Source organism: Nansenia antarctica (genome assembly GCF_963989245.1).
Source record: "Nansenia antarctica genome assembly, chromosome: 18".
NCBI lineage: Eukaryota > Metazoa > Chordata > Actinopteri > Argentiniformes > Microstomatidae > Nansenia > Nansenia antarctica.
Window position 1 is genome coordinate 7,823,010 of NC_137691.1, and position 23,143 is coordinate 7,846,152.

General features: G+C 43.9%; 2 protein-coding genes across 3 annotated transcripts in view; both read right to left on the reverse strand.

Annotated features, from left to right (window-relative positions):
• Positions 1-50: 50 nt before the first annotated feature.
• Positions 51-7,047, reverse strand: LOC308173365 (GTPase IMAP family member 8-like). The gene is made up of 11 exons (XM_080548378.1): positions 6,990-7,047; positions 6,157-6,840; positions 5,092-5,799; positions 3,841-4,461; positions 3,384-3,473; positions 3,188-3,265; positions 2,038-2,127; positions 1,842-1,919; positions 1,333-1,422; positions 1,124-1,201; positions 51-801 (listed from the first exon to the last, which is right to left on the reverse strand). The coding sequence occupies exons 1-11, from the start codon at positions 7,003-7,005 to the stop codon at positions 713-715; spliced, it is 2,622 nt and encodes an 873-aa protein (XP_080404504.1). The 5' UTR covers positions 7,006-7,047; the 3' UTR covers positions 51-712.
• A 6,193-nt stretch (positions 7,048-13,240) lies between these two features.
• LOC308173361 (scm-like with four MBT domains protein 1) overlaps positions 13,241-23,143 on the reverse strand; it is a 14,033-nt gene continuing 4,130 nt past the window's right edge. For both annotated transcript variants that reach the window (XM_080548374.1, XM_080548373.1), the window contains exons 8-21: positions 22,671-22,772; positions 22,187-22,349; positions 21,920-22,002; positions 21,445-21,571; positions 21,126-21,239; positions 20,897-20,939; positions 20,615-20,682; positions 20,197-20,336; positions 19,062-19,171; positions 18,047-18,222; positions 17,513-17,688; positions 16,150-16,362; positions 15,640-15,771; positions 13,241-15,445 (exon numbers count right to left, since the gene is read on the reverse strand). In XM_080548374.1, coding sequence (XP_080404500.1) covers positions 15,305-15,445; positions 15,640-15,771; positions 16,150-16,362; positions 17,513-17,688; positions 18,047-18,222; positions 19,062-19,171; positions 20,197-20,336; positions 20,615-20,682; positions 20,897-20,939; positions 21,126-21,239; positions 21,445-21,571; positions 21,920-22,002; positions 22,187-22,349; positions 22,671-22,772 — 1,788 coding nt within the window. In that variant the 3' untranslated portion in view covers positions 13,241-15,304. The remainder of the gene's footprint in view (positions 15,446-15,639; positions 15,772-16,149; positions 16,363-17,512; positions 17,689-18,046; positions 18,223-19,061; positions 19,172-20,196; positions 20,337-20,614; positions 20,683-20,896; positions 20,940-21,125; positions 21,240-21,444; positions 21,572-21,919; positions 22,003-22,186; positions 22,350-22,670; positions 22,773-23,143) is intronic.

Sequence of the window (23,143 nt, forward strand, 5' to 3'; positions counted from 1 at the left end):
TATAAGTCACATTTATTTAGACATTTATTTCACAAAATCCAAGACCAAGAACAGACATTTAATCTGGAAAGGCAAGTTATTCAACTACACAATAGAACACAGAACAACAGGCTGAATAGGTGTCCGGTATGTTAACGTCACACATTAACAGTTATTCAGCTACACAATAGCATAAAGAACATACTGTACCTGGGAGGCTGAATAGGCTAAATTAAGATAACAAGCCAGCGAGTCCAACAAGCAAGTTACCAGTAAGCAAGTTCACCAAGCTACCGTTAATGTTCCAGTTAATTTCTTCAGTGGTACAGGAGCAGCATATAGTTGTCACAAGCCCAGAGCGCCCTCTCGCGGCTGTAGTCAATATGAAATTATATATATTTTGATATATAAGTCGCAGGACCAGCCAAACTATGAAAAAAAAAGTGTGACTTATAGTCCGGAAAATACGGTAACTAAAAGAATATGCTTAAACTAATATGATTACTGAATATTGAACATTGGCCGATGCAATGAACAAACAATAAAACTCTTAACATCCATTCCTTGTGTATTTTACTGGCATTCATAGGCTTTTGTCCTAAAACTGATGAACAGAGATCAAACATCACACACTTGTAAAGAGCGTCTGTGTGTGTGTGTCAGGGAGTGTGTCAGTCTGCACCAGTCTACAGCTGGACACCAGAGAGGACATCCGTCTTCCTTCTATTGGGGCTCACTGGACACTCTCTGGATCAACCTCTGACCCACCCTCAGACATCTGCTCAGCACCAAACCCAGTGTCTGGTCTGCTGTCTCCACTCACTGTAGAACACAACCACAACATCATCATCATCATCATCAACAACAATCACTACTTCTCTACCCTAATTCACACTGAGATGAGTTGTACTGGGCTGTACTGAGCTGGATTGGGCTGTACTGAGGTGGATTGGGCTGTACTGGGCTGTACTGGGCTGTACTGGGCTGTACTGGGCTGTACTGGGCTGTACTGGGCTGTACTGGGCTCTACTATGCTGTACTGGGCTGAGCTGGCTAGGCTTCCACCATAATAGTAAAGGTCAGTCAGAGTACGGTATCATACTCAGGGCTGGAAGGTCAAGGTCAGTCAGAGTATTATACTCACTGCTGGGAGGCTGAAAAGGTATGCTGCTAGCTCCTCTTGTCGGTAGTGATTTCTTCAAGAACTCCTCCAACCCAGTTCCTTAAAGAAAGTCATGTTGGACATAATGAAAATAACATACCACAGCGCAGGTGCTCAGTGCACCTTTTATGTTGGTTTTAGTTTTTCACACTAAATCAAATGTAAGACATTGTACTATTCTGTCACCCTACCATCAGGCCTCTGCAGTGATCCAGCCTCTGATCCAACCTCAGATATCAGGTCAGAACCAAACCCGGTCTCTGGTCTGCTGTCTCCACTCACTGTAGAATACAACAACAACAACAACTTAAATCCTGGTACAGGGCTGTACTGGGCTGTAGTGAGCTGTATTGGGCTGTATTCTACAGCATATAACTGAATATACCTGTAAACTAAACTGATGTTTACAATACTACCTCTGCCCATACTGTATATTGCACATCACTTACCTATCACTGTAATGTTTTATTCATATCATGTTCTTATATCACTATTTGCACTTTTGGTTAGATGCTAAACTGCATTTCGTTGTATAGTACTTGAACTCTGGAATGACAATGAAGTTGAATCTAACTTAATCTAATCTACTGGGCTGAGCTGGCTAGGCTTCCATCATAATAGGAAAGGTCAAGGTCAGTCAGAGTATCATACTGAGGTCTGGGAGGTTAAAGGTCAAGGTCAGTCAGAGTATTATACTCACTGCTGGGAGGCTGAAAAGGTATGCTGCTAGCTCCTCTTGTCGGTAGTGATTTCTTCCGGAACTCCTCCAACCCAGTTCCTTAAAGAAAGTCATGTTGGACATAATGAAAATAACATACACAGCGTAGGTGCTCAGTGCACCTTTTATGCTTGTTTTAGTTTTTCACACTAGGCATTGCACTATTCTGTCACCCTACCATCAGGCCTCCACAGTGATCCAGCCTCTGACCCAACCTCAGATATCAGGTCAGAACCAAACCCGGTCTCTGGTCTGCTGTCTCCACTCACTGTAGAACACAACCACAACATCATCATCATCATCATCAACAACAATCACTACTTCTCTACCCTAATTCACACTGAGATGAGTTGTACTGGGCTGTACTGGGCTGTACTGGGCTGTACTGGGCTGTACTGGGCTGAGCTGGCTAGGCTTCCACCATAATAGTAAAGGTCAGTCAGAGTATCATACTCAGGGCTGGAAGGTAGGGCTGGGCAAACGATCAAAATTTCTTTTTCGATAATCGCAAGAATGAACGATCAATTATCGATTAATTGATAAGCTTTTTTTTCATAAAAAATAAATAATAATCTATGCGCCTGGTTATAGAACGTCGCGATGGAACAGGATATGCTGGCTCGACTATTTGCATCAGCGCACAAAATCCTCTACCCTCGACAAAACTGAGCCGCAGAATATCTGTTTCAATTAATTTACAGATGGCCATCGTTATTTTCTCTTCTCGTTGTGCATCACACCTCCCGCGTATAAGATGAGACATGATGGAGGGCTGAGAAGGTAGCGAATCAGCAATCAGGGTCGGGTGTACTGTTTGCAGGTGGTATTTCATCGGGGTCGTTGTCGTGTTGTATTTATAGGTCACTGCGCAGTGTTTGCAATGAACGAGGTCGCCTTTCAGATCAAAATGCTCCCACACCAAGCTTCGTTTCGCTCGCTTCGCCATTTTCCGAGCTTGCTCTGCTAACCTTTTTTTACAACTGTGTAATAAACTTGAACTTTTTTATAAGACGCTCTCAGTGCCTCTTTGTTGAGGGGAACCTGGAATTACTGGAGGTTACACTAACGTACGGGAACTTGTTGCATCATGCCGTACTGCGTTGCGAAATTCAATGCGAAGGCAAATGCAAAGTTCATTTCTCACACATAACGTGGACAAACTAATTTCCATTATTATTATTATTATAAAAAATAAAAATAAAAATATTAATGATTATCGAGCAAAATATTTTGTGATCGACCAAGATCCTTATCGATCAATTATCGATCGTCGATCATTGATGCCCACCCTACTGGAAGGTCAAGGTCAGTCAGAGTATTATACTCACTGCTGGGAGGCTGAAAAGGTATGCTGCTAGCTCCTCTTGTCGGTAGTGATTTCTTCCGGAACTCCTCCAACCCAGTTCCTTAAAGAAAGTCATGTTGGACATAATGAAAATAACATACACAGCGCAGGTGCTCAGTGCACCTTTTATGCTTGTTTTAGTTTTTCACACTAGGCATTGCACTATTCTGTCACCCTACCATCAGGCCTCCACAGTGATCCAGCCTCTGATCCAACCTCAGACATCTGCTCAGCACCAAACCCAGTGTCTGGTCTGCTGTCTCCACTCACTGTAGAACACATCAACAACAATATCATCAACAACAACAACAGATCAGAAACCTGAGCATGTATGATTTTGATAAATATACTGGTTATAATATGGCATCAGATTCAGCAATAATGTTGTTGTCATCAAATGGACAACAGCTTTACATTTCCCCCTGACTATGAATTATCATTGTTTTGCCAGATGGGAGTCTTGCAGAAAGCACAGTAGTTTCAAAACTGAAACATTGCAAAGTGTGCAACTGAGTTTGTGATCCACGGAGTATACTGAGACATTAAACATCACGCATGTTGTCATGATGTGTGGTTTACTATAGATAGCTAACATGTTATCCTCTTCTACAAGGTTAGTCAGAATATCATACTCACTGCTTGATCCCCGTATTGGCAGTGATGATTTCTTAAAGTAATCTCCACTGTTTCCTGCCACCATCTCCTCTACCTTCTCCAGCAGCTCTGTGACCTGAGTGCCATCACCCTTGTTCTTATTGTTGAGGACATGATACCTGTTCCCACATTTCTCAACAAGCGACTGGAGGGCCTTCCCTTCTGTCTCAATGTGCTGCTCAATGGTTGTGTCTCCCAGACAGTCCCCATGGGTGAACAGCAATATAGTGTGACTCCAGACTCCCTCACTGAGGAGCTCCAGGTGTTCCTCTACGGGTCTTCTGTGTTCCTCAGTGAATGAACTAGATGCCCGTATGACCAGGAGGAGAGTGTGAGGTCCTGGAGGACACAGAGACACACTGAGTACAATCTCTTGTTTAACCAGCTCAGGAGTGTTCTCTACAGAGTCAGTCCTCCCCCAGCCTGGAGTGTCAACCACAGTGACCTGCCTCCCTGCTACTTCTCCCTGTCTCTTCACACACTGAGCAGCTTTCCTCAGGTCAAACTCCTCTCTGCCCAGGATGGTGTTTCCTGATGAACTCTTCCCTCCACACCTGGACCCCAACAGCACAATCCTCAGCTCTGAGAGATCGAGGGATTCACCTGTCAGAGAGAGAGAATGCAGTTCAGTTAATCCACATTGAACATCCTCTGGAACACATGACTGTGTGATTTGGTAACATAATATGATTGTGACATTATGGGGGATATTTCAACGCTGGGTCTGAACCAAAATAATTCACTGTTACTGTCAAAAACACTTTCTGCCTGTATTTCAGCACAGTGAAATTGGAGGGATATCACAAAAAATTACTGAATGACCGTTACTTGCAATGCCATCTATGTCAGGTCATTGACTACAGTAAGTGGTGATAATGTATGATGGTTTAAGAGCACAGTTGGAAAAAGTGATGTAATCTGGTGCATTCCAACTTGTTGTGATTGAAGTGCCATGCAAAGTATTTCAGATGATTGTCATTTTAGCTGAGTACTATGTAACCAATGGAAGAGTATCACCAGCTAAATGAAGCACACCTAAATACTTTAAAGTATTCATACATGTGTTTGACCCAGGTCTTCCACTGATATCCTCCATGCCTTGCGTAGGCTGACTGTCCTCTAGCCAAGTCATTACTGATAAGTAGTTACATATCACACCCACATCCAGCCCATCATTCTGTAACAGGTCTGACAAACAGTTTGATCTTTCAATTATGAACAGAATGATCTCACCGATGAATGTTCTGTGGATATCTCTCAGTTCCATCACCTTCACCAGCCTCTGTTTTCCTTTAGCTTCTTTGGTTCTGCTCGACTGTTCTATCTTCTCCAGTATCTCTCTCTTCATCTCATAATGGTCTCCTCTGTTTCCTGCCACCATCTCCTCTACCTTCTCCAGCAGCTCTGTGACCTGAGTGCCATCACCCCTGTTCTCATTGTTGAGGACATGGTACCTGTTCCCACATTTCTCAACAAGCCACTGGAGGGCCTTCCCTTCTCTCTCAATGTGCTGCTCAATGGTTGTATTTCCCAGACACTCCCCATGGGTGAACAGCAATATAGTGTGACTCCAGACTCCCTCACTGAGAAGCTCCAGGTGTTCCTCTATGTGTCTTCTGTGTTTCTCTGTTAATGAACTAGACGCTCGTATGACCAGGAGGAGAGTGTGAGGTCCTGGGGGACACAGAGACACACTGTGTACAATCTCTTGTTTAACCAGCTCAGGAGTGTTCTCTACAGGGTTATTCCTCCACCAGCCTGGAGTGTCGACCACAGTGACCTGCCTCGCTGCTACTTCTCCCTGTCTCTTCACACACTGAGCAGCTTTTCTCAGGTCAAACTCCTCTCTGCCCAGGATGGTGTTTCCAGATGAACTCTTCCCTCCTCCTCTGGACCCCAGCAGCACAATCCTCATCTCTGAGAGATGGAGGGAATCACCTGCTATGAAATAAACACCACCTCATCAGCTAAATCTCAACACAATCATTCAGTGTTTTATTAACATATTTTGTGTATTATTGTCACAATATTTCATGATTATCATTATTAATAATGGATTTAATAAAATTGTTATTTCACATGTATTTAGGTTAATTGTCTCACAACGGCAGGGTTGTGTATTATCTACTGTACACACATCTTATTGATGACAACTGTTTTTCTCAGTGTGTCATGAGCACAATTACAGTAGTAAAAACCAGACAGTATTATGACTTGTGGCACTCTTGCTGGCGTATTACTGCATGCAACACAGTAGAATTATCACAGGACACAAAGCATAGACTGAATCAAACTCACCCTTTAGTGATCTGAGGCTCTCTCTCTGTTTCTGCACCTTCGTCAGTCTCTGTTTGGCTCTCTCTTCCTCTGCCTTCCTTCTCTCTTCCATCTTCTCCAGTATCTCTCTCTTCATCTCATAATGGTCTCCTCTGTTTCCTGCCACCATCTCCTCTACCTTCTCCAGCAGCTCTGTGACCTGAGTGCCATCACCCCTGTTCTCATTGTTGAGGACATGGTACCTGTTCCCACATTTCTCAACAAGCCACTGGAGGGCCTTCCCTTCTGTCTCAATGTGCTGCTCAATGGTTGTATTTCCCAGACACTCCCCATGGGTGAACAGCACTATAGTGTGACTCCAGACTCCCTCACTGAGAAGCTCCAGGTGTTCCTCTACGCGTCTTCTGTGTTCCTCAGTGAATGAACTAGATGCCCGTATGACCAGGAGGAGAGTGTGAGGTCCTGGGGGACACAGAGACGCACTGAGTACAATCTCTTGTTTAACCAGCTCAGGAGTGTTCTCTACAGAGTCAGTCCTCCCCCAGCCTGGAGTGTCAACCACAGTGACCTGCCTCCCTGCTACTTCGCCCTGTCTCTTCACACACTGAGCAGCTTTCCTCAGGTCAAACTCCTCTCTGCCCAGGATGGTGTTTCCTGATGAACTCTTCCCTCCACAACTAGAGCCCAGCAGCACAATCCTCAGCTCTGAGAGATGGAGGGAGTCACATCAGTATTTTGTCAGACAATATCTCTCAGACTTTCTGAATGAATTATAATGATAAAATCTAAATTACTCAAAAGCAATGAATATATATTTGTCAAAGTTCATGGTGTGTACAAAGCAGAGTGTTTACCTGAATATGTGGCCATAATAACCTCTCCACAGTCCAGTCTCTCTCTCTAACCCCCTCTCTCTCTCCCGCTCTCTCTCTCACTCACTCTACTTCTTTCTTTCTCTCTCTCTCTGTGTAACCCTCTCTCTCTGTCTACCCCTCTCTCTCTCTCCTGTAGCCTGGAACATCCAATCACTCCTGCAGAAGATTAGACAGAAAATCATTTAGTTGTTCAACAACACTGTGCCACACAGTATGAGATGTGATTAATGTATGTAGGCCTCTTATGATCAGAGGTGGAGTTCCACTAACACAATTACAGCAGTAAAACCCGACAATATGATGACCCGACCATGATGCATGTGAACATCATCAGTAGGCTATGTGAGGACTATCAGAACATGGTGCATGTGAACATCATCAGTAGGCTATGTGATGACTATCAGAACATGGTGCATGTGGATGTGAACATCCGTAGGCTATTATATGAGTGGCGTCACAACCATCAGGCAATGTTGCCTGACAGGAGACAGGGTGCTGGAATCTGCATATGAGAGAAATGTCTCCCTCTGTTAGAGGCTCTGCCTCACCTGTTGAAACCAGCACGTCCGGTAGAACCAATCAGATTTCAGCATTGGCGTCTGTGCTGCAATACAGCAACCAAAGGTCCTTAAATAGCCACACTGTCAAAAACACTTCACATCTATGATGAGCTTGAAGTTGTGTCTTTACAAGCAATAGAGTGAAACATTGTTTTATTGCCATGCAATCAACTTGTCAGTCAATTGTCAGAAATATACTATACAGCAAGGTTAATGAAGAACAATTACGAACCCTTAACACAAAGAATACATAAAATAAATCTTCATTTAAAGAACATTGCATCCAGTGGTGTAGTCTACGTGATACGCAGGACTATGCCGTATACCCACTAGGAAAGGCCAAGGATTTCCATATACCCACTTAAAAATGTGTGAGGATACGTAACAGCGTTTTGTGACAGAACTTTCACTTTCATTCATAAAATTCAGCCCATCTGTCTTATGAAGCACTTGACGTTTGGACCATTGGGACTGACTATAGCGTCATATACCATCAAAGGGGGGAGATGCGACATGAAATATGTCAAGATGCAGCACTATCATTATCATTATCATACATTATCATTATCATTATCATACATGCACAGATCAGCCATATAACGTTAGACAGGGAGCGCAGATTTATTTTTATGGCGTTCCGAAATGAATGATATGAGGCTGGGAGGGAAAAATCACAGTATACCCTCTAGAAAAAACTAGACTACACCACTGATTGCATCGGCTGGAAGTAGATGTGCGGAGTTCCACTACTGGAGCTCAGAGAAGACAGATGGTCACGTAACGGTGCGGCTAAAGGGACTTGTACTTCAATCAATCAAACTCTATTTATATGTGCATCTCAAAAAGCAACCTGGGCTTCCCTAACACCTCAGCAGTGCCACAGGCTGGTTGCCTCCATGCCACGCTGCATTGATGCAGAAATTCGTGCAAAAGGAGCCCAGAGCAAGTATTGAGTGCAAAAATTAACATACTTTTCAGAAGGTCGACATTTCTGTATTATAAATCCTTTTTTTGATTGATTGAATGAATGAATGAATGAATGAATGCATTTATTTCGAACATGTGCAGAGAGAAATAGTTATAACAACAAAAGACAAAACAAAAACAAGAACAAAAAAGAAAGAAAAAAAAAGAAAAAAAATAAACAAAACAAAAAAACACTATTTACTTCACATGTCCGAAAAGGAGTAGGAAGAAGCATAAGCTTATTTAATCCTACCCCTTCTCCAATAAACAGAGATTAATAATTAATAAACAGCAGTTGACTTCAATATAAATATAATATATATATTTTAAATCACATTTATTTACATATTTACATATTGACCAACAATAGAAAACAGATCATGTAAATCAACAAATAATCTGTGAAAACAACAACTATCAAAGCCCTTCTTCCTCCTCGTACCTGGTGAAAACCATTTTTTTATACCGCTTTTTGAACTGGGTCATGCTTGGACACCGCTTATTATATAAGATTGGTCTTATATAATAAAAAAGGCTTGAAATATTTCACTTTAATGTGTAATGAATCTAGAATAGGCCTACATGAAAGTTTCACTTTTTGAATTAAATTACGGAAAATAATGAACTTTTCCACGATATTAAAAATGTTTGAGATGCACCTGTAGCCTATATATCACAAGTCATACAACTCCAAGTGCTGAACATAAAAAAACAACAGTACGTTTATAACAAGACACACCATTAGACTAAAGGGATTGGGCGCTTGCACTTGAAGGTCGGATCACATTTTCAGAGACATTTGTTTATACTGTATATCTCCGGTGCTACAAACATACATTAAGTTATATTATTAGAGACCATGCCAATGCATGAAGTTATCACGTTATTAAACAACACTACCTCGGACCTCGGCTCTGGTCACCCCCCTTATCACCAATACTTCCGGTATCATGATATACATTTCTTACGATAAAAAAAATTCTCTGCGATTAACTTTTTTGAATTAACGATTTGGTACATAGATGTGTCGTCAAAGACGCGATAAGCAGAAATAACTTCTGTTCCCGAATCCCACCAACTTTGTAACAAAACAACAAACATTTCTTACCTTTCTCTCTGATTCCCTTTCGTAGAAATGCGCAGTTCCGCCCAGGATCAAAGTGAAAGTTTATAACGTGAAGGCAAAGTCCACAGGTTTAATTTCGATCATTGATCGGCAACGACACTATATAATTGTTTGCCTGACTGGCCATCGGATTTGAGATCCTAATATCTAAAAAGCGATACAGTTTTCTTATTTTATCGGATTAAAGTAGCAAAACCCACAAATTCCCATTGACCGCCAGTCAAACTTCTATCACCCAAAAGAGGGCGTGGTCATTCTGATGACAGCCGTCGTCCACCGATGATGAGGAAGAAATGCTCTGTCTTATGGCTTTGCGGGGGTGAAAGCAGAGACGGCCACTCAACCAAACAAGGGATGAGGAAGTTCATCATGTTGGCGAGGGACATGCGAAGTATTGATGAAGAGAAACATTTTAGTTACTTCCGTTTATTTCAATTCCGTTAATTTCATTGTTTGTTTTATTCACGTTTCAATAAATCATCGCGATCTAGTTATTTCCGTCCATTCATTTATGAATTTGTGGGTCCTAGAAATAGCGCTGCCACCACTTTTTTTTTTACCGGGTTGGTCCGGGAAACATGTCACATGGATGAGAATTCAGAAAGCACACCAGGGTTTAGTAATAGAAAATACAATGTTCTTTATTTGACAAAAATTCATGTAACATAGCTGTTTGGACAGGGCATAGACCTGAAGGGTTCGGGCCATACCTGTCAACCCTCCCGTTTTTCCCGGGATTCTCCCGTATTTTACCTTTCTTTCCCGCTGTGCTCCCGTTTAAATATTTTCCCATAAATCTCCCGTTTTTTTTTAAACCTATAATATAATATAATTTAACACTTAATTGTTGGACGTTGTCGCATGCGCACAATCGTTATATCCATGTCGGAGTTGACTTGTCTCCTCTCGTTTCTTGGGCTGCGTTCGTAATTTTGCTCTGAGAGCACCGGAACGCACACTAGGTGCAACGTCATAAAGGGACCACGTAATTTGATTGGACAAGAGGCATTCCATGAGTGGTGATCAGATTTCCAGAGCGTGTTTACGAACGCAGCCTCGGTTATCTCCGTTTTGAAATTATCGCTGGTAGCTTTGCGCCGCTCTTTTCCCATTGACATCATGGTGTCAAGTAATGTATAAATAAATGTGCTGAATTGATATGCCCTTTTGTGTTTTCATGTATATATATGCAGGGATGTTCAAAGTATTTTACTTTCAACCAGGTATCTGATTCTGATCACCTAGTCACTGACTTAATCATAGGAACTAGTTAACCCAATTCCTGTTGCACTGAAGCAGGTGGTTGATTGACTGTGTCCCCTTGTCTAAATGTAAGGGGTATGCTATGGTTGTCTAGTGGTGATGTTAGGATTGACTATGTGTACCCTTGTCTAAATGTAAGGGGTATGGTTTGTGGACGGTGGGGGGGGGGGGGGGGGGGCGTGCGGGGGATATCCCTTATTTTCCCTTATTTTTTGAAAAAATCCCTTATTTAGGGGGTAGTCGTTGCTGGGTGAATAGACACACAGTGGTTGATGAATGACCTCATAGACCCTGACTGTTATCAATGCGTTCCTTTGATCAGAAGTGTACGGAATCCCCACTAACCAATCAGGGTTGTTCATCATGCGGTCACTCTTTGACTGGCAGGCGCGTCTCTTCATCATGTAAATGAGAATAATAAAACACTTCCTCAACCAATCAGGGCTTCGCTTCTTTTGTTGTGTTACGTTTTAAATGGGTAATGAAGAAGATAAAGATGATAAGATTAAAAGCAATCATTGCATTGGCAGTCCAGTTATTGTTGTCATTGTTTCTATGGTATTTAAAAAAAAATATATATATATATATATATTAGTGTTGAAGCTCGTCCACTGTGCAAAGGTCATTATTGACAAGCAAAACAACAAAACAAGTAGAAGAGCTCATATAACTCCTATTTTAGAGACTCTACACTGGCTTCCTGCTGTTAAGTTCAGAATAGATTTCAAGATCCTTCTGCTTGTTTATAAAGCTCTCACTGGCACAGCACCAGAATATCTGAGAGACCTTGTGCTAGCATATCAGCCCAATAGAGCTCTCAGGTCTTCTGACGCTGGTTTTCTCTGTGTGACTCCCCCATTTTATGCTTTTTTTTCTTGTTTTTGAGAGCTCTCTTTTTGCAGTGTAGTCGGGAGAACATAGGACTGACCTTAGATCAGTGTCTACAAGGCACAACTTCATCTTTCCCCATAAAGGCGTCACTCTGGAACTAATCACACACAGTAGCCAATGATTCAGGTGTTTCACACATCACTGTTTCTTCCTGATTGGTCGAGTCTTAAATTAAATTAAGACACATAAAAGAGGACAAAGTCCAAATATCAACTCCTCCCACTCTGCTTTCCTGTATGTGATGTGATCTCATGTCTCTGTCTCTGTCTCTCTCTCTCTCTCTCTCTCTCTCTCTCTCTCTCTCTCTCTCTCTCTCTCTCTCTCTCTCTCTCTCTCTCTCTCTCTCTCTCTCTCTCTCTCTCTCTCTCTCTCTCTCTCTCTCTCTCTCTCTCTCTCTCTCTCTCTCTCTCTCTCTCTCTCTCTCTCTCTCTCTCTCTCTCTCTCTCTACATGCTAAACTGAAATGTTGTCCAAAAAAGTATCTTTCTGTCTGCAACAATAACAAACACTTACAGTACAGGAACTAATCTGATCCAAACATTCACAGCTGGTTGACCAAACCTTAAAAGGTCAAACATACAGACAAACATACATACATACATATGTTACGGTACATGGGGGAACACGGTACATGTGGGAAAACTAGGGTTAGGGTTAGGTGCTAGAGTGACTTGGTACATGCTGGCATGTCTAACCCTAACCCTAATCTTAACCCTAACCCTACCCCTAACCCTAACCGTAGCACCTAACCCTAACCCTAGTTTTCCCACATGTACCGTATTCCCACATCTACCGTAACACAACAAACAGGCAGACATATGTTTACCGTGTCCATATATCAGGCATAACAACAGCAAGCCAAACAGAAGATGAAGAGAGAGAACACTTACATGGCTACAGAAGTATGTGCATCGTTCCCTCCCCTTCCTTCCTGTTATGTCATTCTATCATTAGTCTTCTCCTCCAGGGGCTTCATTTTAGTATGTGTGTGTTTATATCATAAACATCACAGTAAATCACACCTAACACCTTCCATAAATACAGCAAATTTCCAACTTTACATCTATGGCCAATTGTTATGTTTCTAATGCCCATGTTATGAGAAGACCCAGCGTTTCCAAAGGCAGACGCTGATTTATGGAAATATGAATGAGATGTGACACGTTCTGGTCAGTTGGGCCGCAACTCGGCAGTTGTGATGTTTTTTTTTGCATATTACGAAAGTTGTTGAAAGTTTTGAAGAGCCCATTCAATGTAACAAACAACAGGTTTAGGATCACAAATATACATATAATTTGTTAGCAAACATTGCTAGTATAAGAGTGCTTTTGGGGGCGTTTTCCAGTGGTTTTGGGGGTGTATGGTAGTTGTTCTCTGGACCAAGAAAATGAAGACTCATGACTGAAAGAGTGAGCACACAAGTAATCAAAGATAAAATCGTTTTATCACTTAAATATTCAATATAAAAACCGTCCAACAAACAAATTCATATTTCATATTCATAAATTCAATATACACAAACCAATAACAACCATATCAATTTCAAACTGTGGAATTTAAAAACAGATCATCAGATAACTAAGGTCAATAGAAAGCAAAAGAGAACAGAGATCACCAGCATGGCACAGATCATAAATAAGGGAATGGGATGAACTCTGAATTTAGGAGACTGACAGAATAAAGAGTGCATTGCAACGCAGCATCGCCTTCAGTTTCTACAACTTCAGTTTTTTTTTGTCGTCGTCCCCTCCAGACATGGACACACATGTGCATCAGAATTATCCTCTAAAAGATCATAAACAAATCCAAGCCATTTTTGTCTCGAGAGCAATCATCAATAAACATTTTGCATAAATATCTTAACTTTAGAAATACCTGAAGACTGTTCTGGTAATCTGATCAAGGTGTTGGAGGTCAATTGAGGACTTAGAGGTCAGCAGGATAATAACCGTGTGTCCCTTGAGCTGAGAGGCCTGTGGTAGGTCCAGGCTCCCTGCCATGGTACATAGATAGATAGATAGGTCATTTATTGATCCCAGAGGGAACTCTATCCCATCTATCTATACCCAATCGTCATGACAGTTAAATTAAGTTGCCATAGGGACAGAAGATTAAAAGCAGCCATTATCCAGACACATTGAGAATGAAGTCGGACACATTTCCAAAAATCTGTGTTAATTGGCAGGCTATTTTACATTTAGTCTTGACGAAGATGCACATTAGTTTTAGTCACATTTAGTCATTTTGATGCTTCTTAGTTCTAGTTGACGAAAACCGAGAACATTTTAGTGTAGTTTCAGTCTACAAAAACTCCAAAACATTTTAGTCGATGACTAAAACTAGAGTAAAACTAAGAAGGATCAAAATGACAAAATGTGACTAAAACGAATGCGCATCTTCGTCTAAAGTACAAGACGAAATGTAAAATGGCCTGCCAAAATCAACACTGTTCCAAACGCAGTGGGACAACCTACCGTCTGTACACTGATATCCATATTCATGCACACATCTAATCCCTAATCATAACAAATATGTATAATGAATAACCGCACCCTGCACCCTGTAGACCGACTAAGAACGTAGCGATAATAGATAGTGCAAACTTTACTCCTCAATAAGGTGCTGTTTGTTGTTCACATTATATAGGATAGATTCAATCTTTGTACTGTTTTACAACGAGGGGGTGTACTGCTAGGGTACCCCACAGTGTCGCCCTAGCAAGCAGCCTCAAAGCCTTAACAAGAGGATAACTGATACCTAAATAGAAGTAAAATGGTACCCCAACTGCCCATTTCATCTTTTTTTTTTAACATGGAACCCTGAATTGCTCAGCAACATCAACCAAAGTCTAAATTTGATCTATGGAACATAATTCCATTATGACCCGATACATTCTATCTTGTGCTTTGGGAATCCTCGTTCAATGTACAGTATTTGAGGTACACAAAGAAATGAGTAATGAATACATACAAATTAAGTCCCTGAAGGATGCAGAATTCCAGGAGGTTCCCATAGGTGCCCATTGGGGCTCCACTTAGCTGTGTCTGTCATAGAGCAGCTCACACACAACAACAAGAGACGAACAGTGAGGTTTCTGTTAAACCTCTGTCTGGCGCCCTCCGCTGGCCAACTGCTGACAAGACGGTCAGGTTGACCCTCTCTGGTTGTCGAGATATGGCTTATGAACGAATGGGCTTCATTCCACATGCGCACACATGCATATGGATGCATACAGCCACGCACACACACAGAGACATCCTCACACACACACACACACACAGAGACACACACACACACACACACACACACACAGAGACACAGACACAACACACACACACACACACACACACACACACACACACACAGAGACACACACAGAGAGACACACACAGAGAAAGATAGACACACACACACACACACACACACACACACACACACGCGCACGCGCACACACACACGCACACACGCACACACACATACACACACACTTCAGCTAGCAAAGTGCTGGTAGAAGGCCAGTTTGACCCGTTCTATGAGGTGACACAGTTTCATGGCGGGTCCCAGTTTCAGCCCCATACACTCCTGGACTGTAGGCAGGCTCAGCAGCAGGAGGGCCTGCCCGTCGATCTCCTGGCAACACACAACATCGGGACTGGGTCAGACATCACAATAAGATTAGTGTGTGTGTGTGTGTGTGTGTGTATGTGTGTGTCTGGGGCTCTCCCAGAGGCAGTATGACCCCCACAGGTGACCCCCAGTGTGGTCTAGTGTGAGTGTGTGTGTGTGTGTGTGTGTGTGTGTGTGTGTGTGCAGCTCGGTAATACCTGATCCTTGAATATGCGGGCGAGCGGGGCGCAGTCGGTGGTTCTGATGAAGTGGGCCACGTCGGCCACGCTCCAGCCCAGAGGAGAGCTCTCCAGCTGGAACTTCTCCTGCTCCTGCTGCACCCGCGGGCTCTGAGACACACAGCAGAGTCAGACGTGTGTCTGGGTCAGGTTATATAGTAGGGGGGCTGGTTCTAGTGCTACTTTTTTTTTTTTTTTTTTTTACCAGAGACAGTGCACATTAATCAACAAATCAGTTTCCACATCAATGTAAATGTGCCAGAGTTATGAGCTCATGAGCTAATTTTCATCTGTAGTCCCTGAGCAGGCTATTACAAATGAATGGTGTAGTGTTATTAAAAACATCAGCAAGCACAACAAAACGACACAACAAGCAATACACTACTTGACAATACAAGACAAAGCAAGACAATACAAGATAAGCAAGCACAGCAAAATGACGCAACATTGCAATACAATACAAAACAGGGGGGGTTCTTCTAGTGCTACCTTAGGTGAGGGGGGCTGGTTCTCGTCGTCAGAGTAGGAGGAGGCGCGGGCCTTCCTGCGCTGGCGGCGGGGTCTGCGGGGGCCCTCTGTTGCCGTGGGAGACGGGGGCTGGGACTTCTTCTCCGACACCTCTGAGTCGTCCTGCCGCTCTGAGCTGGAGTCCTCCTCACTCAGAGAGTAGTCCTCATCCAGGTCCTCTTCTTCTCCACTACCCTGGAGCGGAGAGGTGGGGGGGGGCAGAGCTATGTGTAAGTTACTACTACAGACATGATAAAACTGTATTCGAGATGATTGGTAATAACTGGCTTGAGGTACAGTAGAGTTTGCCCCAAACTGCAAATGGCAATGCAGTGCAAATGGCAATGCAGTGGCAAAGGTGAATTAGAAACAATACTATTGTGCAATATGACAACCCTAGTCGACTATCTGTACAGTATAGTACAGTGGATTGTGTACATAGCCTTTATTTATGTAAACCAGCTCCTTCCCTTCTTGTGATTTTTTTTTTTTTAAAGTGTTTTTTGTTTTTTTTTCCCTTTCCTAACACCAGGGGAGCCACCCCTCCTAAATTTCGTTGTTTGGTACCTGTACTGTAGCAATGACAATAAAGTCCATTCATTCATTCATTCATTCATTCATTCAAACTCAGAGATCTAGGTAGGGTCAGACTACCCAACTCCAAATCCTATACCTTAAAAACTATCAGCAGGTCAATACTTTGAGGCTAAGGGATAACTTGCATTCTTTCAAAAACTCCCCTTTGGAGAAAGGCTTGCTGGCCTTTGCTAATTTGAATGCCAGCAAATAACTTGGTGCTTGACTATTGGATAGCAGTTTGTCAGCGAAAAATATTTTGCTGAGTCTGTTAATTGGCTGCCAACCCCTGAGCAGTAGCGTTCTTGCATTGACTGTTTGCTAGCATAGACAGCATGCTTGGTGGAAAAGTGCCGGCTGATATTGTATTCTTTGAAAACCGCAGCGGTTTCTTGGCAAATAAGACATACAGCCTTTGATCGGACTCTGTGAAAAAATATTTAGCTGTCCACTTCTCATTAAACACACGGCACTCAGTTTCGACTTTTCTTTTCTTTGGTCCACTCATAGTTACAGAAGGGCTCAATGCAGTGGCAAAGGTGAATTAGAGAGACCAGACCAGGCTATTATATAGGTCAATTGTGTCTGGAGTGCGCCATCTAGTGGGATCAACTGAAACGCCGGGTTTTGCAGTAAAAAAGGCAAAATGAATGCTGTCTTTACTATAATTTGGACAATTTTGTACCAATATTTGACGGGCCAGATTAAAAAGCCTAATGGGCCGCTGTTTGCTCGTGCCTGTGCTAATGGGGGATGATAAGTGCAGTACCATAGGAGAGCCAGCAGGGGTGCTGTCTACAGAGGTAGATGACGGTTTCTTTTTGTGGGCAAAGAGGGACCCTCTCTTCTTCTTCCTGCTCGGCCGCTTGGTCCCGCTCTCCAGGTTAGAGTGGCCACCAGGGGGGCGGCCTATGCGCTTGGTCTTCTTGGTCTCATAGTAATGAGCTATGGAGACAGACAGACAGACAGACAGACATGCAGGCAGACAGAGACAGACAGACAGGCAGACAGGCAGACAGACAGACAGACAGACAGGCAGACAGACAGACAGGCAGACAGACAGAGATGTAGAGGAAACCACTTTTAGTCACTTAGATGATAAGAGTAGAGGGATTATTCACTTGATGTATATTTCTACAGTTAGCAATGTCAGCATGTGTGTGTGTGTGTGTGTGCCTGTGTGTGTATGTGTCCATGTGTGTGTGTGTGTGTGTGTGCCTGTGTGTGTGTGTGCGGTGTGTGTGTGTGCGTGCCTGTGTGTGTGTGTGCCTGTGTGTGTGTGTGTGTGTATAAAAACACTGACTGTATTTGGTCTTGGTGAGCTGGGAGCAGTTCTCTGAGCAGTGTTCCAGAACCATGTGGGGACCAATCAGGTTGGGGCAGCACTCCAGACGGATGCACGTCTTCCTGCAGAACTCCGCCACCTGGTCCGCAGTGCGGGCTAGGCCCACAGTAGCCCGGTAACTCTTTCCTTTGTACCTACGGACCACAGCAGAGTACGGGTCAGAAGAGTTCAAGCCCAGTCCAAACCAGAACAGTTATGCTCATTAACACTGTTACAAAATCCCTAATGGTTTTGAGCTCATCTCCTATGCACAGACCTACTGTAATCTGTATAAAGCAGTTTTAAGTACTGTATATTCAATGTAACTTTATTTCAGACACATAGGTCCATATTAGCAAAGACAAAGATATGAAAAGATGTATGACATCATGGCATTTCACAGGTCCACAGTGATCACAACACATACAGACATGTGTTCCAATGTGTCCAAAACCAAGAGGAATACTTGTGTCAATAGACCTATCGCTAAGCCACGCCCCGAAATAGAAATTGTCCAATCATATCACAGCAAAAGTCACTACAGGCAGAAAACTCGGACAAACAACTTGCTAATATCTGATGGTGAAAAGCTTCTAGACATATTCTTGTCATCTTTAAAAAAACAAATTAATGATTTGATTAATTGTAATCAAATTCTATGATCAAGGGAGACGCTCGATAAGCCCCTCAGGGTTTCTTGTTCCTTGCACCTCCTCTACCTATGATGTATTATGGTTATTGTTTGTATGATTTTTCTTTTACTGTGTGCTAAATAAAAACCAGGGATGCAAACTGATGATGGCCCAAAAAGGTGACAAAAATAATGTTTTGCCCAAAAAAAAAGAACATTTATGAAAAAATTGTTGACCTATTTTGAGGTAAAAACGGCTAAAAGGTGACTAGTTTGCACCTCTGAAAAACAATTCAAAATCATTGCATTGTACCATATACACAGTATTATTGTACACCGTATGTGGCGTATGTGAGCACTGACTTGGCCTTGAGGATCTCTCTCTGGCCCTGCCACCTCTGGCCTGTGTCCTGCTGCAGCTCCCGGAGCACCCGGCTGGGCTTGTAGGCCGAGCTGATCAACAGGGTCAGAACCTGGAGGGGGGGGGGGGGGGGGGGGAGGGAGGGGGGGGGTACAGGGAAGTTACAATAAAGAAGCTGATCAATAGAGTCAGGACCTGGAGGAGGGGGAGGGGGGGTACAATAAAGAAGGAAGAGAAATACAGAAGATAGACAGACAGACAGACAGACAGACAGGCAGACAGACGTAGAGGAAACCACTTTTAGCCACTTAGATGATAAGAGTAGAGGGATTATTCACTTGATGAATATTTCTACAGTTAGCAATGTCAGAATATGTGTGTGTGCGGTGTGTGTGTGTGTGTGTGTGTGTGTGTGTGTGTGTGGACCTGGAGGGGGGGGGGGGATATAGGGAAGTTACAATAAAGAAGGAAGATAGAAATACAAAAGATAGAAAGAAGTTAGAAATACATTATAGAGTTGATATGTGACAGGGTCTGGTGAAAAAGGCCGCAAGTAGGGGGAGGTCATTTTTCTGTTTTTATGACAGATTATTGTGTTGTGATGTGTCGTACGTTGAAATCTGAAAAAAAGTTAAGGAAGAAGATATACGTATTTGAATGTAATTCAAATTTGAAATAATTCTGCCTGGACTAGAATGACAAAGTTTTTGTTTTCTCTCTATCTTTCTCACTCACACACACACACACACACACACACACACACACACACACACACACACACACAAACAACGGAAAATGCCCCCAAAAGCACTCTTAAACTAGCAATGTTTGCTAACAAATTATAGGTATTTTGTGACCTTTAGTCTGTATTTAGTGTTGTTTGTTACATTGAGTGGACTCTTCAACACGTCAACTTTTGTAATATGCAAATTGTTTTTCAAACAAAGACACGTTTTGCTCATTTGCGAGGTTTCACAATTTCACAATAGGCCCTTCCTACCAGACTGGGTCACATATTGATAGGAATTCCCAGTGAGCAGCTGAGATATTGGAAGTTCCAGTGAGCTGTAATCTAGCATGAGTTGACAGGATGTGTTGGGAGAGGTCGAGGTGTGTCTGGGCGACTGCGGGCCCTACCTCCTTCAGCACCAGGACACAGTTCCCCGGGCCGATGCTCTGGGGCAGCTCAGCGATGCGGCCCTTGTTCAGGTACGGGCCTGAGAAACAGCGGTGGTTGAAGTAGATCTTGGAGCAGCTGTACTTCCCATTGCCCAGTGCTGTTGAGATACAGTGTACACACACACAAACAAGAGGTTAGGAGAAAAAAAATCTCAGTCTTTTAATTTCTTATACAGTAACTGCAGGGCCGGCCGCTGGCATAAACAGTCTATGCGGTTGCTTAGGACCACAACCGCTAGAGTGGGCCTCACTTTTTCCGTCCAATTAGCGCAAGCTACCACCCGTCAATCAAAAACTCAGCTACCCACAATAACAATCTTGCTTTGGGCCACGAAAGTCCTAGGGCCGGGCCTGAGTAACAGAGAGACATGCTCACCGCTGTCAGACGGGCTCAGATCCTGCTGCTTCACTGCATCGGGGGCCACGGCTTTAGGCGAAGCTCTCCTATCGAACCAAACACAAGCAGTGTAAACACATCATTAGGTAACATGTTGAGGAGTCGCCATTGGAAAACACAGACAAGAGTCTGTGAAGAGAGTTCAAAGGTTTGTTTCTAAGTAAACTTCACAGTGTTGTGTTTTTTCTATTTCTCAATAACCTGCAAACATTGCATTAGCAAACAGAAGCCCTGTGTGCAATAGGTCTGTGTAACACTCACGGCTTCTCCGGTTGCACCACCGCCACACAGACCTTCTTCTGAGCTGTAACAAGAGGTGAAGAGAGTCAACAACCATGTCTGCTAACGTGTGCAGCATGTGACCTTCAGCTAAGAGCCTTTGAAATTCCCCCGTACGCAAAATGGACAATCACTTGTGTGTCTGTATAAGGAGTTATGGGTACTATGTAGGTGGGGGGTGGAGGGGGTTGGGGTCCGCGGTGAGACCAACCTCGGGGTCTGGGGGGCTGCTGGAGGGGGTAGCCGTTGCTCTCACACCAACTGACTGGAAAGATATCCAGGGAGTCCACATGGGTGATGACATCAGGGAGGGGCTGCCTCACCCCTGGGGGAGGAGAGGACACACAGAAATGGTATGAAGAGTGAAAACTAAACGTTTTCCATGGGTATATCAATAAATTCACCCCACCAACCAACCATTCCCTCAACTGTATTTCAAAAGCCATTAGTGGTCATAACATCATCAATCAAACTGTAAATCCAGCCCACCGCCCCCCCCTCTCCCCCTCCCTCCCTCCAGCTGTTCTCACCTTCCAGACGCAGCCAGATGTGGTGACCTCTGACCCTGGCGACGGTTGCCACGTGGATGTGCTCAGGAGAGAGGGGGTTGACGGCCTCGAGCCTCATGGACTCCACAAAGTCATGATCGCCCGACTCCTGTGGGGAGAACAGCATCCACCAGATGACGGTGTCAGTGGGGGGTGATAGAGCAGCCTGAGTAGGTGTTTCAATATCTGTGTGTGTGTGTGTGTGTGTGTGTGTTTGTGTGCGTGTGTGTGTGTGTGTGTGTGTGTGTGTGTGTATGTGTGTGTGTGTGTGTGTGTGTGTGTGTGCGCGAGTGTGTGTGTGTGTGTGTGTGTGTGTGTGTGTGTGTCTGTGTGTGTGTCTGTGTGTGTGTCTGTGTGTGTGTCTGTGTGTGTGTTTGTGTGTGTGTGTCTGTGTGTGTGTGTGTGTGTGTGTGTGTGTCAGTGTGTGTGTGTTTGTGTGTGTGTGTGTGTGTCTCACCACTGGAAAGCAGCTCTCAGGTGCTCCCTCGGCTCCACACTGTTTAAGATAATCCGCCCAATCAAAATCCTGACCCTGGTAACCTACACACACACACACACACACAGAGAGAGAGAGAAAGAGAGAGTCAGACAGACAGACAGACACGTGCAGGGAGATCTCAGTCATCCATTTCAGAAAGGTGACTGTAGGGGCCTGAGTTAGGGCGGCCATGTTGTGTGTACCCTGCCTTACCCTGGCGGCCATGTTGTGTGTACCCTGGCTTACCTGGAGGGGGACTGAGGGGGACCCCGTTTTTATGGCTCCACTGAACTGGAAATATCCCAGTGCTCCCATGATGACACAGGAAGGCCGAGCCACACCCCGCCTCCTCCTCCTCCTCCCCCTGCAGGCTGTCTATCTCCACCAGGAAGTGCTGGTCACTCAACACCTGGGAGGACATCACTGTTACTGCACCACAGAACTGGTCCATTTTACATTTTTGGCATTTAGCAGACGCCTTATTCCAAAGCGACTTACAATCAATACATTTGACTAAGCAAGTGAATCATCAATCCACCAGTCGTAGCAGGAAGAGTAATCTAGCTCAGGCCCGGGGCCATTGGCAGTCTAAATGCCCAAAATGTTAAATGTAAATGTACATTTACATACAGAAAACATCTCAATGGGGGGAAAAAACACAACATTAGGTACATATAGTGTCACCCCAGGTGTCAAGGTCTGTGTCGGGGGTTAGGGGAAGGGGCGTTACCTTGGTGACGGTGCCTGGACTGATGCTGAAGGGGGCAGAGGGGCTGACCACCTCTAACTTCATCCCCACAGAGAAAGAGTGAGGAGAGAGCTCTGGCCTGTCCTACACACACAGAGGAGACGTGGGGGGGCGTTAGAGGGAGGAGGAACGATGGAGATAGAGGTAAGATAAGAAAAACAGAAAGAGAGAGAGACGGAGAGAGAGGATGAGAGAGAGAGAGAGAGAGGATGAGAGAGAGAGGGGGGGGGGGTATTGATTGGGACTCCCTCCCTCATCTCTCATTAGCCAAATGCTGTGTGTGCATTGGCATCCTTGTGTGTGTGTGCGTGTGTGTGTGTGTGTGTGTGTGAGTATATGAGTGTGTGTGTGCTTGCCTGTCTGTCTGTCTGGCATCCGTGTTCATGTGTGTGTGTGTGTGTGTGTGTGTGTGTGCGCGCACACGTGTGTGTGTGTACAGTGCAGTACATTATGTG

What these genes read in the sequence shown, in the direction of transcription:
- LOC308173365 (XM_080548378.1), bottom strand. An exon ending in GAGCCTCAGATCACTAAAGG is followed by an intron (nt 5,800 to 6,156) that starts GTGAGTTTGATT and finishes TTTATTTCATAG; the next exon opens with CAGGTGATTCCCTCCATCTC. An exon ending in ATCACTGTGGAGGCCTGATG is followed by an intron (nt 1,920 to 2,037) that starts GTAGGGTGACAG and finishes ACTTTCTTTAAG; the next exon opens with GAACTGGGTTGGAGGAGTTC.